Source organism: Mytilus galloprovincialis, chromosome 3 (assembly GCF_965363235.1).
Source record: "Mytilus galloprovincialis chromosome 3, xbMytGall1.hap1.1, whole genome shotgun sequence".
Classification (NCBI taxonomy): Eukaryota; Metazoa; Mollusca; class Bivalvia; order Mytilida; family Mytilidae; genus Mytilus; species Mytilus galloprovincialis.
The window spans coordinates 23585357-23605255 of record NC_134840.1 but is presented as its reverse complement, the minus strand read 5'-3'; the positions used below and the strand labels follow the sequence as shown (position 1 = coordinate 23605255).

Below are 19899 nucleotides of genomic sequence, written 5' to 3'. Positions count from 1 at the left end.
TATAAACCTCTTTCATGTATAACATTAGATTCATTGCATACATTATTTAAAGTTAAAATATGTCACAACATCAATTGCACGTAGTTCGTTTTCATTAATTTTACATTTGTTTTTACCTTAAAGATATATTCGAAATGTGCAAATCGTCGTGTATTTAATTTTTGTATGTGAACTGCAGATGTAATAAACTAATTTCAGAGAAACGTTAAGAGACATAACAAGGTGATACTATGAACGTAAGCTATTTTTGAAAGAAAAACGAACAGTTCTAAAGTTGCCGTATAATAAGGATCTAGATCATTCCTTCATTGTTTTTTTAATTCCTTGTGTCATACTAAATACACTTTTGAGATTGTGTTTCAAAATTTTTATTTTTTTTTAAATTAAGGAGATGTGATTTGACGGCAATAAGACAAATATCCAAAAGAATTGTAAGCAATTATAGGCAACCGTACGACCTTCGGGAAGGAGAAAAACCCATACAGACGCACATAAAATACCCCTGCATTGAAAAAATATGAAACAACTCAAGCAATAGATTTAGGAGGTTCATTCCTACTATTTCCACTTTTTAAAAATCTGGTAATAATAGTTAAAATTTCATGTGGAAATAGGGAGAAAATTTGTGGCACAAACATTAGAAGTTCACTGTATGACAGTCTATAAAAGTTTATTAATCTATTCAACATGAATAGGATGGGAAGCTGCATTTCCCCCAGCTGCATACCGGAACATGGTCAGGGCGTAGCATCCTCATGTTTCAGTAGGTTTATAAATTCAAAGATGTTTGGAAGTGGATGCAGGAATGTTTCTTCAGCTTGCCTTGCCATCCCTTTATATGATGTGTAGTCCCCAGTCGTCCTTGTGTTGTGTAATGATCCCATCAGTATTTTGTGACAAATTCTGTAAAAGGCGTGTTAGTTAGATGTCAGTATCAATCTGATCTATGTTGGATAGTAGGGAATAACACCGTACATCTTCGACCTCAGCAGTAGGTACTAGTGGACGAACAGCGGCACGGAATACTAGTTGATGAATGTTGTTGTCTTTCTTGTATGAAACCTGAATCCCTGTTCCTATTGCTTTTCTCTAGATGCGTTGTGTGTAGTGAAAAAAACAACCAGTGGTTTGCGTTGATGTAAGAAAATACATAATATTCTGTATTTCGGAAGACGACTTCATAGTCCAGGAAGATATTGGTAAGCGGAAGTTGCAGTTAGTGTTGGTGACATATACAATTGAGAATGGAAATGGGGAATGTGCCAAAGAGACAACAACCCGACCATAGAAAAAAACACAAATACTTCTTTGTGTAAAGTTAGGAACCTTGTGTATACTAGTTCGATCTTGGATGGAGGTAAACTGTGTACCAGTGGATACATTGCGCTGTCAACCATTGCGTGAAATGTGTAAAGTGTGAAAAATAATTAGCTTTACAATTTCAGTGATTTTTAATCTTATATTTAAATTACTACCAAATTATTTATCAAAACATCTATTATCAGATCATTATAATTATGGATGTTGGAAAAGAAGGAATAGTATTTTTTTTTAAAGTGGGAATAGGAGGAAGACACCATTTAGTGTACATACTCCATTAACGGTGAGAGAAAAACATGTCCATGTCCAGGGCCGAAAATCAAATTCCAATAAAAAGTGTCTTATTTAAATTTATAATTTCTTTTGGGTTTCCAGTTGGAAAAAGTACATTTTATTCTTCTAGACTTCAGGTTATAAAAAAACCCAAAGTGTCCCACAGGAAACAGAATATGACATGGCTACATTTATTGTCATTTTACTGAATGTTGGCAGATCCCTGATAACGAATACTAATAAGATAAATGCATGTATGCATAGAAAATATTCCCATCGATAGACATACATGACAGTTCATCCCACAAAAAGCCAATAATCATATCTGATATACTGCAAAACTCAATTATTTCATAATCAAATTGCTATTATTCTGTCTATTCAAAATATTACATATTTACATGCCTAGTCGTCGTTTCCCATGGAAACAATTTACAATTTTCCCAGGATATAAGAGGTATGTAAGATTTGTTTAAATGAAATGAATTTGTCGACTATATATTTATTGCTTTAAGATGGCTTTTTTTTTATTGTAAAAGTATATTACATGTTTACTTTTACTTTAAGTGGATGATTTACGCATTAGTTTCATTACCAGGGCATATTTCACTTGACCTTTATATTTTCTTTTTTATCATTTTGAAAACCCTCATAATAATATCTCGATCTTGGACAAGAACTGAAATTTCGATGGAGTATATAGAAGATTTCTGTTCATTCATAAGTAAGAAACGCAACACAATCATTGTATCATTCGCTCGATCTTGAGAAATAGCTTTAATTCCGATAGAGTAAATGCAATATTTCTATTCATTGATAAGTAAGAAAACGTATAACAATCATTGTACCATTCTCTAACTATTTACCACACTCTTATGACATATCCCATTTTAACGATAATGTAAATTACGCAAAGGCGTACAACTTATACATTCTTGGAAGTTCATGGGTTCATCGGAGAGTGAACACATATAAAAATGACACATAGTCATATAAGGTAAAATATCTGTCAATCATTCGAAACACTACCACTGGGAGATCAACATATACGATATAGTAAGACAACGTAAGTTAGAATTATTTACTCACTACGAGATAAACATATATTATTATACGATATAGTAAGACAACGTAAGTTATATTTATTTAATAACTAGTATGGTTTTTTTTCTTATGAAGGAAAGCTTCCAATTAATTTTACAGTCTCTGTTTGGTACAAAGTTTTTATCTTTTTTCTCGATTCTTTTGTTGACATGGTGCTTTAATTTCTTCTATGACTTTTGTGAAAGGGTCTTTGGGCAGTCAACAAATTTGCTCGAATGAAAAAAATTGTAAACAATTAAATCATGTTTTGCGCAGTTTTACGTTGAACATGTTTTAAATCCAACGACACTCACCACTCACGATGCTCGATAAAGAAAAAAGGTTGTCATGAATGCAGCCAATTTCTTTGAGTAAAAAGCTATCAAGATGTATTTACTAAGTAAGAAGGGACTCAACCGAGTCTCATGTATCCTTATGCATCTAAAATGAGACGAGAACTCAAGGACATAAAAATGGGAGATTTTAAAGGTATGATATTATTAGTAATACAAAATTTGATCTTTCCAATATTGAGTTATAGTATTCAACTGGATTGCTATCTTTACACCAACAACTGCAATTTCGTTCTCATGAGAAGATCAATGGTTTATGCGTTGATCTGTACGTATTGCAGTCTAGTATATAAATCATCTACACACATAAATTAAAACATAAATTTTTCATTTGCAACATAAAAAAACGATAAACTTTTTATGTGTCAAGTATTTTTTAATATTTACACATCTACGAACTAACATTGTTATCTTACTTTGAAGGTTGTAATGATAGTAAGATATTTGACATACTTGCTATAAAATAGCCCTTAGGATATCTGACATAGTATTATTATACATGGCCTTGAGTGACATCTCTTTGTTATATATTAAACATATTCAAAATGAGAAATAATTCATTTTATGAAACCAAGGCGTAAATGTTTTAATGAAAGGTCTTTGAGGTCGTTGTGGGTTAATATGTTCGAGGCCTGACAAATATAGAGGGTATATTGATGAAGATTTTATTTTCTGTATGTACTGGTAAGACTGAACATTTCAGAATAAACTAACTATATGTAGTATTTTTACTCGATATATGTTTTGTGTTCAGTAGAGCATATTTCTTATTACCTTAAATGTCAAATAATCGTTTTGATACGGATTTATTGCTTCTCTCATAAGATGTTATTCATGTTTACACATGATTGAGCATAGTTTTATATATCCTTGCCAACTATGACTATACTACATGTATGAAACTATAAATAGGAAATGTTTTGCTTGTCAATATCCGGAACATGATAAATAGTAAACCGTATAGTAAAGTTAAAGTACATAATGTATTGGCATATGTAAAAGAGATATATAATAAGCAAACATCATCTAGAGGTTTTCAATTATTATAGATAAGAGACATCAAATGGATATAAAGTCTCATAAGTCGAAAATTTAACCCATGCTGTTTTCATTTTTGACTGGTTTTACACAAGTCATTTGTGGGGTCCTATATATATTGCTTGCTTTTCGGTGTGAGCCAAGGCCTTGCGTTAAAAACCGTTCTTTGACCTATGGTCATTTTATAAATTATGACTTGGATGGAGAGTTATCTCATTGGAAATCATACCACATCTTCTCATATCTATGATATTAATATAGCTTGTTTAGAATTTTCACCACTTTATAACCTAAATACACAGTTAACTGATGTACTGTTCTATACTATTCAGAAAGAAATGTGATTATGGATGATAATCGTTGACTTTTTTGCTATTTTTATTAACCTCTGGCCACCAATGCTTTCTGGCCTTTTATCAAACAATTAATACAAATTCAAAAAATAGATCTAAACAATCCCTTTTCACCTATATGATCCATCACTCAATTTTGGAAAATATTTTCAGTAGATGCTGTTTTTTTTTTTGTCCAATCACAGTGTTCAGATACATTGACCTAAGTACGGTACACAAAATAGCAACTAAGTTCCCAGTTCCCAGTTCCCAGATAATACAAAGTCAATTGGAAGAGTTACAACCATCCTGGAACTTATAGAACTCTTTGCAACAACTTTGTTATGGTCCGTAGGTGACATGTTGCAAAGTAAAACTTATATTAACCGTTGAATTCCCGGCTTTTAAGCCAAACGAAAAAGTATAGATAATTTGTTGGTCTCAAAAATCTAATTTCCGTTTTAATATTTCATAAACACATGTACGGTTAAAGATGAAACACTGTCTCCATCTGTAATTTCCTGAATATTATTGTATGCGCTTCACATTAAATAATTTAAAATCATCATTAGACCACATTATTTGGTTCGTTGTTAATTTTCCAAATTTGATAATGACCAACAAATTAGTAAGTACAATATAATATGTTTCTGTACAATACTCTTGACATCTAACCAGACGCAAATGTTGTTGTTTGTTTTTGTTTTGCTTGATAAGTAACATTCCCGACAAATACCAACGGTTGACACTGCAAAAAAAAAATCATATTGTTTTGTTTTGTGCTTGTGTTTACGCGTGTACTGTATCGTATTAATATTCTTCTTGCATCGACCAATCCAGGCTCTCAAATAAATGTATGAGGGTAAACTTTCAAATGGTTGTAAATAACTTCATGACGTGTTAATGTTTATCATATTGGGGAAATATATACAGATCAGATAACATATAGGTCTATTCATTAACATTTAATCAACAAACCACTCAACAATATTACACCCACAACGTTTCTCTATTCAATGACATATGGGTTTTTATACACCAATTGGTTTTATTTATTCCCTAAAAGGTAATAAATATTATTTCAATATCAGTACATGTATAAAATAATGTTCGGATCGAGTCAATCACTTTTATTGTACTTTAACCGAGTTTTTGTTATTGTTAGAATCCTTGACATGCAATAACTCTGAGATTTTATGTTTTAAATGATGTCAACCTTGTATGTTTTTCAGGTAAAAGAACAAGATGGCGATTGGATGTGGAGCTAGTATAGTGAAGATTATCTTATTTGTTGTTAATTTTATATTCTTTGTAAGTAATTGTTGATCAAATTCATAAAACTGTGTAGTTTGTATTTAAAAAAGAAATATAACAGAATTTATTTAGTTATGTGTAGGTATATATACATCTTAGGTAAATATGGTGGTGCATTCATCAAATTACGTTAATATCTAGCAAAAGTTAGTTGGCCTCGCACAAAATTCCAATTAGACACCTCTTTGCTCAATTTTAAATAAAAATGCTAATTAAATTATTCATTTGAACTAAAACAAATTCAAGTTGATTAATGAGCTGAGAGTCTTTAACCAATATTTATATACAATGTATATCAAATGTGAACTTTTCCAGCAGACCACATAGCTGTTGACTACGGAAGCCGATAAGGGCCATTCAAAAAAAAAATTTTATGTCGTAATTACGACATAGCATGTCGTAATTTCGACATAACATGTCGTTATTACGACATCGCTTTGTCGTAATTTCGACATAACATGTCGTTATAACGACATCGCTATGTCGTAATTTCGACATAGCATGTCGTAATTTCGACATAACATGTCGTTATTACGACATCGCTTTGTCGTAATTTCGACATAACATGTCGTTATAACGACATCGCTATGTCGTAATTTCGACATATCATGTCGTAATAACGACATCGCTATATATAAAAGAATATATATTATGATTGCCAAGAGACTAAATGACACAGAAATTAACAACTATAGGTCAGCATAATGCCCCCAATAATTAGAAAAGCCCCCGATTAGTCAGCTATAAAAGAGGGAGGAAAGATACCAAAGGAAGAGTCCCCGAAATGCTGTGTGGTAGACAGTGTTATTAATTAATTATTAGCTCCCTTGGTAAAACTCCAAATTTCATATTTAATGTATTTCATTGTTAAATAATTTACATGAAGCTTAATAAGTATATATTTGTTAATTGCATAGCTTTTGCTATTTGAATTCATTGGTTAAAGATTTTTTATTTATATTGTAAAGTTTAATATTTGCATCGTCGCAAAATCTTTGGTTACCTTCTTTGGATACCTTCAAGGAGAAACTTATATATTTTTTAAATCCCGTATTAGTTTTATATGTTACCTGTCGTGAAGGGCTGTTTAGCTAGAAAAGTTTGAAATAAACAATTAAGACGTGGAAATTATGAGGACTGACATTGCATGCCAAGCATTCCACCTCCATTTATATAAGCGCAAACTACATGGCTTCTTGTAATAAAAATATTGATAGCTCTATTTCTACTTTCAAACGTTTGGCACGATATTCCTACAACACGACGTTACACTTTTTAAACATGCGGCGTCGAAAAGGGTTTTTGACTTCGTTTAATTTTTGCAAGTTTTATTCGGTTTTTTATATTGTTGGTTGATTCTGGTTCTTTTCGTTTTGTGATGTCATTTTATCAAAAATTACCTCGAGTTGTGGAAATCGATTTAATAATGTTTACCTTTTAAGTTATTTCAACTAAAAATGCAGTACTGTCGCAAGTAATGTAGGAAGGAAAGATGGGACGGAAGTACATGTATACGGTTTTCCATATTTTTGTTTTATCATAGGATGTTTAACTTTCAAGGTGCATATCATCTGTCATTGTGTAAAATTTCTATATTTTAATTCAACCAATACAAATATATCTGACACTCTGAAAGTAAATCAAACATTTTACCATTGGTTAAATTTGAATAGAATTGTATTTTCCCTGGCACATAAGTTGTCGAAATACACCCCTTCAATTACTTGAACCTTGGCTTTATTTCCCAAGTCATCTATAGCGTTTTACTTCTGATATACATTCTAAAATATAGTAATCTACTCCTGGATCGTCAGCGAAAATGGCAAATATAATCCCGGGTTTTTATTAATTTGATGAAACGGTTTTCGTCGCTGTTTGGGATTCGTCTTTCAATTACCTTCATTTCATGCACAAGTTTGTATTGACGAAAAGTTCCAGCTTCGCTAGTACAGGAATTATTTTCATCACGACCGTTATAACATGAATAGCAGGACAAATCGCGAAGTAAAACATTCCGTGAACTGGTATTAAGTCTTTTAATATTGGTGATTGCACTTTAATGAAGTGATCACTTTAAATGATCTATTTCGGAGTACTTCCGTAACATAAATTTCAATTCGCATTTTACATTTAGAGGACTGTCTTGGTGTCTCCAATTTGTCTTTGCAAAAGTTTGACGAAGTTCATGTAATGGGATGTTTTCCCCATTTCCCAATTCTTTTAAATAAATCGTTAAAAGCTATAAACGATTAATAAAAATTGCAAAATTTAACCTGTGTCGAACCTATGTCCCCGGGCGGAGTCTATAGCAACATGCACTATTCTTTTTTTTCGGCAGCAATCATCAACCTCTTTTTCCAAATTTCATAACACGATTTGTTTTAATTATCATGAACATTTAATTGAAACTTTAGCACATATAACGTCGGAAATTAGCGTCTTTAGGATTTTAGACGTTTTCAGACGTTTGGACAAATTGGCTACCGTTTTGTAATGTGTGGAAGCATTTTATTCCTTTAAGACCCAAATATGTAGGTAATAAGAAAAGAATCTTGGCATTTTTTACTCTTCGTGTATCTAACTTTTGTTTTTATCAATTATAAAAAATACGCGTTAACTGCTTTGAAAAATGAAATATCAACTTGGACAAAATGGCTACCGTTTGAAAAACGACTGTGTAGAGAAGATTTTATTGAATCAGCAATATTTGAACTCACATGAGGCAAATATTTGTACTTTTGTTAGATATTATTATTGTCTTACTCTTTTTATTCATTGTCTGCTTTATCTACTTATAAAATTCACTTTCAGTCGTTGAGTTAATGAAAAACGTCGTTGGACATTTTTCTTATTCCAGCTTAATATGCAGCCACCGAGTCAAATGAAATTTGGCAAAATAACGGCTTTAACGGCACAGAGAACCAACACATGTCGTTGTTCCTGCCAAGAATCAAGAAGATCAGAGAATAAGAAATAGGATCACTATACATAAGAGTTAAAACAGTTTTTCATAAATGTAACGTTGGACATCCGTTTTTTTTTTTTTCACATAGCTTTCTTATTTTAATCCTCAAATATACTAGATATTACTTAGTATATGATCAGGAGCTGTAAAAACATAATTTAAAACATATATACTGAATTTGTTACAATATTGTTTCGTGCTTTCTAACATTTTTATTTTTATTTTGTTTTGCGGATGAAATTTCGAAGATTCTGTTTTAAATCCTATGCGCTGTAGGAACATCGTGCCCACCGTTTGAAAGTAGAAATAGTGCAATCAAACACTTGAATTCTTGAATTCAACCTTGATTCAAAAGGCTTGAAGTTTTATAGGGAGATGGATAGCTTGGCTTGCCTTGGAAGGAATGAATGTTACAACAAACATACACGGTCGATATATGTTACAACAAACATACACGGTCGATATATGTTACAACAAACATACACGGTCGATATAATTACTTCGGATCTATAAAATATATAAGTTTCTCACTGAATCTATTCAAAGAAGGTAACCAAAGATTTTGCAACGATGCAAATATTAAACTTTACAATATAAATAAATATCTTTAACCAATGAATTCAAATAGCAAAATCTATGCAATTAACAAATATATACTTATTAAGCTTCATGTAAATTATTTAACAATGAAATACATTAAATATGAAATTTGGAGTTTTACCAAGGGAGCTAATAATTGATTAATAACACTGTCTGCCACACAGCATTTCGGGGGCTCTCCCTCTGGTATCTTTCCTCCCTCTTTTATAGCTGACTATGTGGGGCTTTTCTAATTATTGGGGGCATTATGATGACCTATAGTTGTTAATTTCTGTGTCATTTAGTCTCTTGGCAATCATAATACATATTCTTTTATATAATATATAGCGATGTCGTTATTACGACATAGCTTTGTCGTTATAACGACATAGTGATGTCGTTATTACGACATGATATGTCGAAATTACGACATAGCGATGTCGTTATAACGACATGTTATGTCGAAATTACGACATAGCGATGTCGTAATAACGACATGTTATGTCGAAATTACGACATGCTATGTCGTAATTACGACATAATTTATTTTTTTTGAATGGCCCTTATCGGCTTCCGTAGTTGACAACAATTTTGTTTCAACATTGCTAATTATACACATGTTGGAAAAGTTTGCAGTGGAGATCTACTTTGGATAATTCCAAGATGCTGCTTGAAGAAGATCTTAGGAATATATTTGATTCTTTTTTCCACAAATTTGTCACTCTCACCTTGTGCTTAATTGGGAATATTATACAGTATATTTTTTTCATTTTTTTCTTCTATGGACAGTCTCTGATTATATGAATATATGAAATAATCTATAGTTACTTTCATACATAAGTTTTGACACAACACATTTTACGATATAGACACATATGCATTGTACAAAACAAGTAAAAATAAACAGAAGTTCTGATGAGTTATTAATATACATGTGAACAAGACGTAACGATACAGTTTAACCTGAGAGTAATGATTATTAATTAAAAAATCACTCGATCTCCTATTTGAATCAAATTGGGGCCCTCTGTGGGGGGCCCTCTGTGTTACAAGCAGCACTCTAACAAAGAACATCTTATTTTTTTTGTCATTATAATGTTAAGTTACTTCGAGAATATATAGTAAACTGAAACAGTTGACAGCCTATTCGATTCATAAAAGTAAAATGGAAAATGTTTTTTCTTGTGCTACATAATATATGTGATATTAAGATCGTTGCATGAACGTATAAGTCATGTTTTAAACAAAATTTAGGATCATGTTTACGCGTATGAAAGGCCAGAAGAATATATGTACGCATATGGTCTGACCATATACACGTATATGAGTCTATAGAAAACAACAATCAGCATATTAAATAGGAACCGGGTCGTCTAGAATTGACAATCCTACATAAACAAGAAAAAATACAAAAGTCTTCTGCAACTTTATATGTTAAATCAAAAAGTCTCACTCGTAATTTGTAACATGCACTTCCTCAACATAACAACGCCCAATTTTATGTGGACGCGGCTGTGTATTTATATATCTAATCATGTCAAAAGATAGAAGTACATATAAATATTGTCAAAAAAATATAAAACACCCAGAAACAAAAACTGCTACTTCCTTTTGCTGATGCCTTTTGGATGAAACACATTTAGTTCTTAAAAATCTTATATATGTGTATACGTGTGTTGTAATAAATAGTTAGAAACATCTATTTTCAGTTTTTGGGAATTCTAGCTGTAGCATTAGGTATAACTGCAATAGTTAAGAACAGTGCTTTAGAAGTACTTACTCAATTTGGTGATGCTGAGAACTACGATGTGACGTCATTATTGAGAACAGGTGCCGTTGTGTTGATAGTTGGAGGAGTTTTTGCTTTAGTTGTAGGATTTTTGGGATGTTGTGGTGCTTGGAAAATGCACAAACTAATGCTACAAATAGTAAGATGTTTTATATAAGATCTTTCCCCAACCCCGTTCATGTGTTCTGCAACTTGTGATTAAATATGCTTCACAATACAGTTACGTAGCGAAATGACAGCTCTCCACTAGGAACTTAATGAAATAAAAGTTAACAGATATAGGTCCACCGTACGACCTGCATCAAAGACCAAAACCCATACCACACAGTTAACTAAACAAAGGCACCGTACGACCTTCAACAAGCACCAAAACCCAAAACCCATACCACACAGTAAACTTAACAAAGGCCCTTAATAGCTTCTGTTTAACTATTTAAATGAGGAAACTAATTGATGTTTCTTTACAAAATAATATACTAAGAACGAAAATGACATACAGCAACAAACGACAACTAAATAATAGGCTACATATTCAGAACAGATACATAAAGAATGTAACTGGGTTTAGTATGTTTGCTGGCGCCAAATCCTCCACATAACCTGGGACAGTGCTGTAAGAGTACAACATAAGTAAAGCACAAACAATAAAAAAAAAAACCCACTAACATAGACACAACATATACAACGTACAGATACAAGAGTCCTCGCAGTTAACCGAGAGCTATTTCATAGCCAATAGCAATTGATAAAAAAAAATCATGTGTCTAAGACTAATATATCAATCATTACACATTCAACATCCTCTGGCTTTAGTGTAAATACGTCATTAACAGTCAAAACATGAGCTCGTGAAATGCCAAAATATCGGTATCGGCAGATTGTAGAATCATGCATGTTCTTATGTGTATGTTCCAGACCATACGAGTATTTGGACCGTACGCGTACGGTCCGGACCGTATACGTATACTCGTACGGTCCGACCATACGCGTACGGTCGGACCGTATGAGTATACGCGTACGGTCCAGCTGAACATACATGTTTTGGGATCATATGGGTTAAATGTTAACAAACATTTATCAAAATCTTTATTTTTAGTTATACAAATTGTTATTATTACAATAAGATGGATAAAGTGAATAAGCGAACAATTAAAATCAAATACTAAATTTTGTTTAATTTTATATCCGTGAATCATATTTTGTTACTCTGGCCCAAGATGACACTTGCTTCCACAAGGAACGTCATATATTTTTAACATATAAATAAATTTTCTTAAACAATTGTCCTCCCACATTATGTTTACTTCCGATAACTTCAATTTCAATGAGCATAATGAATTACTGACATGCTAAGTACAGGAGATTAATAGATTAAATAAGCCTGATTTTTTACAAATAGTTAAAATACTAAGTTTTTATTTCAATAACTATTCAACTTTTTATGTTAATTTGAGATATAAGTTATGTTGATCTGTTATATACATTTGTATCTAATAAACTTGACCAAATTCCTAATATTAGTCAGACCGTACGCGTACGGTCCGACCGTATGCGTATATTGAAAAAGTACGCATACGGTCCAGACCGTACGCGTACGGTCCAAATACTCATACGGTCTGGAACATGTATACAATTGTATAACAAACAATGATGTTTAGTTTTCTATTTCTTGACTTTCCTTCAATGCCTTTTTATTGTCATATGCAGTTTCATTTAAATCTCTCACAAACTTTAACTGTCAATGTTAACAGTATCACAATAATTCACATCTAGCATTCTTTGTGTCGTAATAATTTCCTTTATTTCAGTACGCTGGTATTATCATCATTATCCTGATAATAGAACTGACAGCTACAATAATTGCAATAGTCTTCACATCCGATGTAAGTTTATTTTACTTTTATATTACAAATGTACTTAAAATGTCTTTTATTTCAATATTGGAAGTCTGGTATATTTGCTAATGACGTGAATATAAACAACATCACAATACTGCCTTCAACAATGGACAAAACTATACCATATAGGCTCCGATGTGAATGTTCAAATGATAAAACAAACGGCCTGATTTATAGGAAATATGACAAACAACGATCAAGGACAGCCATTGAATTACAGATCCAGACTTCACAGAGGCCTATACAGAATGTGGCGAGTATAATCATGTTTGAAGGCCCTCAATCATCTGTATAACCTGGAAAAGTGATACAAGAGCAAAGCATAAAAACATAGTTCATTTCAACATTTTCTTCTAAACAAGAAGTTCAACAAACTGTACAGCTGCCACATTTTGTGCTTATCATTTTGATATCTGACATATATAACAGTAATTACTGTGTTAATTTTATATCCCTGTTGTTAGTTACCATTATAAGTTTAATGTTTTATTCGATGTTGATTGTCATTTAATTTGTTTCATGTAACTTATTGTTTTGTCTGCCTTTATTTATATCAAATGGTTTTAATTCCCTCCATTCACTTCACTTCTTAAAATCATGAGATACAAATACAATTTATGTTTCTTTGTCATATCTTTTTAAGGTAACGTCAAAGTTAAAACCAATTCTGTTGGAAAGAATAGATGCCAAATATGACGGTAAACTGAACACTGGAGATGCCTTTACACTTGGTGTCAATTTCGCTCAAGTTAAGGTATGCTTTTTCCATACCTTCTTAGTAGTTACAATTACTTTATCTTAAATATTATATTAAGCATATTTATTTGTTTGTTTCAAGATACTAAGGGCTTATGATTATATTGCTGATATATTGGAACTATATTTCTGAATTTGGTAGAGGAGTAAATCTCAAGAGACAGCTGTTAAACATAGAAATGAGTGTTTCCAATATGGAATTTTTTTAGTTAAAGTTAGCTTGTAAACCTGATAAAAAATTTCTAGCAAACAATTACACGAAGTCATGTACACATGTATCTATAGAGCGGCGGATTTATATTGATATTTAACATTAGTTTACCTCACCGAATAGACATTAATGTCAATTCCTGACATGGTTTTCTTAGCCTCTGATGGTTTGTATCATGTTTTAACATTTTAGAGATAAACTCTATTATAAATACCGTGATAGAATCATATACTATTGTTAAAAAAATTACTAAAAAGTTAAATATATATATAATAATCAACGATCTGTTCTTTGGTTGGGTTGTTGTCTCTTTGACACATTCCTCATTTCCATTCTCAATTTAAACAAACACCTAATTCATTCATACAATTCCAGTTTGATTGCTGTGGAGTAAATAACTATACAGATTTTGATGGCGCCAAGAATTGGAACAAGACCTTAAGTGATGGTAGTACCGCAAGCCTACCTATAACATGCTGTAAAATTAAGGACAAGGATTCTTTTTACGACAATCCATCGTCTGCTAAATTTGAAAATTGCCAAACAACACCATCTGATGTGAATTCTAACTATAAAAAGGTATGCCTACAGTTGCAAGCAATAATGAAAATTAAAAATTAATTAAACATTAAAAATCAAAAGATAAAATCAAATCGAAAATAAATAAACATAATACGTTGCACAATAACTCGAGCAGAGTACTCCTAACATATTGAAATTTGTCAACCTTCTCCAAGTCCGTGTAACGATTTCAAAGAGACATACCTTGAATTTGGATTAGACCAAGATTACAACTGTTTACACAGACCTTTAAAATTTATGCATTTTGAAACTCTCCCTAACTATGCATTTATATTCTTGAATATATGTCGTTCAGTCTGTTGAATTAATTATAGGTGTTCCCAAATAACTGTTTATGCACCTCATTATGATAACTATATATTGCAGGGTTGTTATAGTTCTATTTATGACTATGCTAAAGATAATGCTGCATTAGTCATCGGAGTTGGAATAACTATTGTCATAGCTCAGGTTTGTGTAGTTTACTAAATATTATTCTTTTAACTTTTTGTTCATCTGTCAAATGGATAGATTTACATTTGCAAAATGTAAGGTGAACTTTGTCCAATGGAGTTGAAACTTTAATTTCAAAATGTATAAACGGACAATTTTAGGAAGGTTTGTTATAATAGTTGTCAAAGATACCAGACTTATAATTTGATATTTTTGTTATAAATCATGTCATTACAAAAGAACTGTCTGCTGAGCTGATGATACTCCAGGGGACTGATAGTGCACCAGAAGAGGGGTCGACCCAGTGCTGTGAAATAATGAAGAAAAGAAAACAAGACGTTATAAACCTGATGTGCGTTCAAAGCGTATTTCTGGATTAACCTTCATCGGGAATGCCCAAAGTCGAAAATATGAAAGCCAATAATGTTTAAGAGCTTTGTACCTTTAGTAGGTGATTCAATATAGGCGTATTGTGAAGAAAATGTAAACCATTGAACGACTAAAGTTTGTTTCATTATGGTTGATAATGCGTGGTTGGTCTGGTCTGTTTACGCGAGCGACTTTATAGTGGTTTAAATGAAAGATTTGCCCGAAAAATAATAGGTACGATGTAAAAAGCAATGATTATTTATAAATATCTAAATGATATAAATATCCTCCGCACAACGCTGTATTTGAATCACCTACCTATGGCGCGACGCTTTTGGTAAAAAGTTGTAGAACACACTTTTAAAGAGATAGAAATAAACTCATCATAGATACCAGGACTAAATTTTATATATATACGCCAGACGCGCGTATCGTCTACAAAAGACTCATCAGTGACGCTCGAATCCAAAAAGGTTAAAAAGGCCAAATAAGGTACGAAGTTGAAGGGCATTGAGGACCGAAATTCCTAAAAGTTTTGCCAAATACACCTAAGGTAATCTATGCCTGAGGTAGAAAACCCTTAGTATTTCAAAATTTCATAATTTTGTAAACAGTTAATTTACAAATATAACCAGATCAATGATAATTCATGTCAGCACAGAAATAAGTTTAAAGTTTAAACAGAACAGCTTAACAGCCAAGGTTTTTCCCGCCTGTTCTCGTAGTTCTTAGATTACAATAACACGATTTAATGAATAAATGAAATGGACATCTACACTATATTGTCAAAGTTTAGTCACAATAACACGAAATCATGATTTCAATTACAAGGACAAGAGGACAACTTTGATACGTGGTGCATATTTAACGATACTATGTAAATCAAAACTTTCAAAGATATGACTTTCATTTTTAACTCTTTGTTCAGTTGCTTCCTTGTAAAAAGCAACTATCTATTATAAAAAAGCATATCATCCTGGAGTATCGTACAATAACAACGGGCACATAATTATACTATATACAGGCGCTGCTTGAATACTGCATCACAGAAATGGAAAGTCACAACATAAAAGTAAACCCTATCTTTTGTTGACTCTTACTATCATGTTTACTTGTAAAACAAGGCATGACACAGACATGTGTGGCTCATTTATATGAGAGTTAGAACGTATAGTGTGAAATCAACGAATAGGATAAGAATACCAGAAAAGATAACTAAAATTGTGGCTACCATCTTTCATAAACATTTAACCTATTTTTCATTTACTAATTGTTAATTATACTATTCTTTTTTCTTTACAGGTTTTTTGTATCTTTTTTGCCTGCTGTTTGATCCGAGCTATGAAGGATCAACTTAATATGTAAATATGACAAAAACAGATATAAGATCTCAAATAAACCTTCAGCCAGATCTTGAAATTGTACTGATAGATATATATGTTTTGTATCATTATTTATCATATATTTAGTACAAAATACAGCAATTTTGTATATCTAATAAAGGTTCTTTTTTCCAGTCTGTATCACCTACCCTGTATCGCATACCCCGTATCGCATAGCTAAACCCGTATCGCATAGCAAAATCCGTATCGCATGCCTGGCGTGACGTCATAATTAAAATGACGTCACTGTTTGACCTATGACGTCCAGTTGCTGCATTTTCAGGCTTAGGGAAAAAAATGATTTCTATTAAAAAAAAACGTCCTATCATTTCAACTAAAATCGATTTTTTTTCCAAATAATTATTACCCAGTAACTTGACGAGCGATTTGTATTTAAAATAGTACAATAAGATGTAGAAATATCTGAAGTTTTATTGTTTATTTGGTCATAATTTTCGTGAAGTTTGTTTCTGCACAAATGCATTTTTTTACAATTTTAATTTGGTTTTAAAAAAAATATGATAAACAGAATAATACATGGCAAAATCCGTATCACACGCCGTATCACCCTCGACCAATATCATCCCTCGGGCCTAAAGGCCCTCGTGCTGATATTGGTATCTCGGGATGATACGGCATATGATACGGATATTGCCATGTATTATTCTCTATGTACCTTATGCTTACTTGTGCATACCTATATATGCTGTTCATATCATTGTGACTTATTTGTCAACGCCCTTATATGCTGTTATTTCTAATATCTTTGTGAATCTCAATTTCATTGATTTTACCCCAAAACCCATTTGCTGCATTTTCGGGGTTCTAATGCAAATCGTTAACTTGAAACCCATTTTATCAAATTGTATTATATATATCTATTAGACGGTAAGGTCAAAGTTTCATAAATATTTTCACCAAAGCCCATTTTAAAATTCAATTTTCCTTCTTTTCTGAAATTGCATGAATCATAGCATTTATTGCACATTCTTACCAGTTTGAATTACAACTTCTATCTCTGGACATGGGACACAATTATAAATACCTTAAAGGATGAATCACGAAATAATATTCTTATTTGACGCGGAAAAAACCTACCAATCTATGCATGTTTGAATTACTGTAATTTTATTGGATTGATGTCCATAACATGCTTAAGGTTATAAATACTCATTATCTTTGCATAATTGAATCAGCATTATTATCTTCAACATCAACGTGTACTGCTGAATTACATTTTTGTTTTCACGATATTTCTAAATTTGGTGGAAAGCTTTTAAGCATATAATTTCAACACCTTTTGATATTAAGGTCAAGTTGGTGTATCCAATTTCTGATTTTTGAAATAATGAGACAAAAACAAGGGTAATGGTCATAGCCTTTTCCACATATTTGAAATGATAACGCATATCTTTGTAATAGCTTGTTAGTATGCTGTGTTAGTTTAATATTTTAATAATGTTTTTATTATATAGTTAAATGTATTTTATCTATCTTTATGTCAAGTTTCGTAATTTGTTAATAAATATGAAAAAAGAAGTTTCTAGTTTCTTTATTTTTCACCGTTTTTCATACCTGAATTCACCCCGATTGTTTGCTGGGGTTTGTGTTGCTAAGTTTTCAGTTCCTAATGTAATGTTTTGCAGGCTGATGTTAGGCTATTTGTTGATTTTTACTTTTTTACCATGGTTTTGTTGGTATCAACTCAAATAAGGCCTTTGAAAATAGTGGAATTAATTACTTTTGGAGTGTCTAAAACTCGTTGGAAGTACTTGATAAATTTAGATTTATGAGTTTGACTGTCCCTTTGGTATCTTTCGTCCCTCTTTTACATTCTGTTCAAAGTTTTGATTTTTCTACCTTATATACTACTTTACCTCATATTCTTATTAAGAAAAAAAGTCACATCCCTAATTAACTGGGCATTTAAAAAGTCGAATGCGAGTACATATGTTCAAACTCTTCAATTGGACATGTTTTGATACTATATATACGCTTGAATTTTTACTTGATAACATCTTTGTTCGCTTTGGAGATTCCGTATATCGTCAAGTTATTGGAATTCCAATGGGGACTAACTGTGCACCACTTATTACGGACCTGTTTTTGTGTTGTTATGAGTTACAATTTATGACTAAAATTAGCAAAGACCATTCCAAACAACATTTGATACACAAATTTAACAATACAATGTACTTTTAGATATTTGGATGATATATTGGCTCTCAATAATGACGACTTTAGTATGTATACTAAAGAAATTTATCCTGTTGAACTTTCTTTAAATAAAGCTAATACTAACAATGACCACTGCCCTTTCCTCGATCTTGATATCTATATCATTAACTGGAAGCTTAATACAAAAATTTATGATAAAAGAGATGATGTTTCATTTCCTATCGTTAATTATCCATTTTTAGATGGTGACGTTCCCTTGTCACCATCTTATGGTGTTTATATATCTCAACTTGTACGATTCGCTGTAGTATGTAACAACGTATTAGATTTTAGCGAGAGAAATGTATGTATTACTGAAAAATTATTGCACCAGGGTTTTCGATATCACAAACTAGTCAAAACATTTACTAAATTTTATCCTCGGTATAAGGAAATAATTCGTAAATATAACTCAACATGCAGACATCTTCTACGTTCAGGTATTTCACATCCAATCTTTTATGGTAATATTCTTGACAAAGCACAAAAATGTCAGTATTCACCCCAAAAGGTTACAAAACTTTAAACAGACTTATTAAGAAGGGAAATAGTTACGATACCGTTGTCAGGTCATTAAAGATTGCATATTTTGGTTTTAATATTGATTCACTTATAGGTGTGATACCACCATTGATTTTCCCCTATTAGTCATTGCTAAATTGGCACTTTTAAAACAATTGTACATTGACTGCTCTTCAGAATATGGTTAACACTGAAATGAAAATTCACATGTTGTATAAACAAAACTGTAAGGGTGATTTAAAATTTGACACAGTTAACTGAATACAGCTTTGTCTGTCCACCCATTTGACTTAGCAAACACCCAATTTTACCTCAAATGTGCTTTCTGTGTCTCAATCCATTCCAAATAGTCCATGTTTACAATGTATGTATGTTTAGTAATAATTTTTAAAAATGAAAGTACAATAAGGTCTCGAGTGCACATGTAGTTTCCCTAAATAGGTGTAATACCACCATTGATTTTCCCCTATTAATCTTTGTTAAA

At 31.8% G+C, this 19899-nt stretch overlaps 1 protein-coding gene across 4 annotated transcripts; it reads left to right on the top strand.

Moving 5' to 3' along the window:
* Positions 1–2480: 2480 nt before the first annotated feature.
* LOC143067459 (23 kDa integral membrane protein-like) lies at positions 2481–16772 on the top strand. Of its 4 annotated transcripts, none has more exons than XM_076240749.1 (8): positions 2481–2590; positions 5632–5710; positions 10967–11185; positions 12855–12929; positions 13588–13698; positions 14287–14490; positions 14860–14943; positions 16597–16711. In XM_076240749.1, exons 2-8 carry the CDS (start codon positions 5645–5647, stop codon positions 16657–16659), a joined length of 822 nt encoding a protein of 273 aa, XP_076096864.1. In that variant the 5' UTR covers positions 2481–2590; positions 5632–5644; the 3' UTR covers positions 16660–16711. The 4 variants fall into 4 exon arrangements, with proteins under 4 accessions (XP_076096864.1, XP_076096861.1, XP_076096863.1 ...); XM_076240746.1 differs by having other exon boundaries at positions 2530–2659; positions 16597–16772; XM_076240748.1 differs by lacking the exon at positions 2481–2590 and adding an exon at positions 2614–2649.
* Positions 16773–19899: the final 3127 nt, after the last annotated feature.

Excerpts from the sequence above, each read along its gene's own strand:
- LOC143067459 (XM_076240746.1), top strand. The coding sequence starts at position 5,645 with ATGGCGATTGGATGTGGAGCTAGTATAGTGAAGATTATCTTATTTGTT. Across the intron at positions 12,930-13,587 it reads CAATAGTCTTCACATCCGAT|GTAACGTCAAAGTTAAAACC; the intron begins GTAAGTTTATTT and ends TATCTTTTTAAG. Across the intron at positions 13,699-14,286 it reads TCAATTTCGCTCAAGTTAAG|TTTGATTGCTGTGGAGTAAA; the intron begins GTATGCTTTTTC and ends ATACAATTCCAG.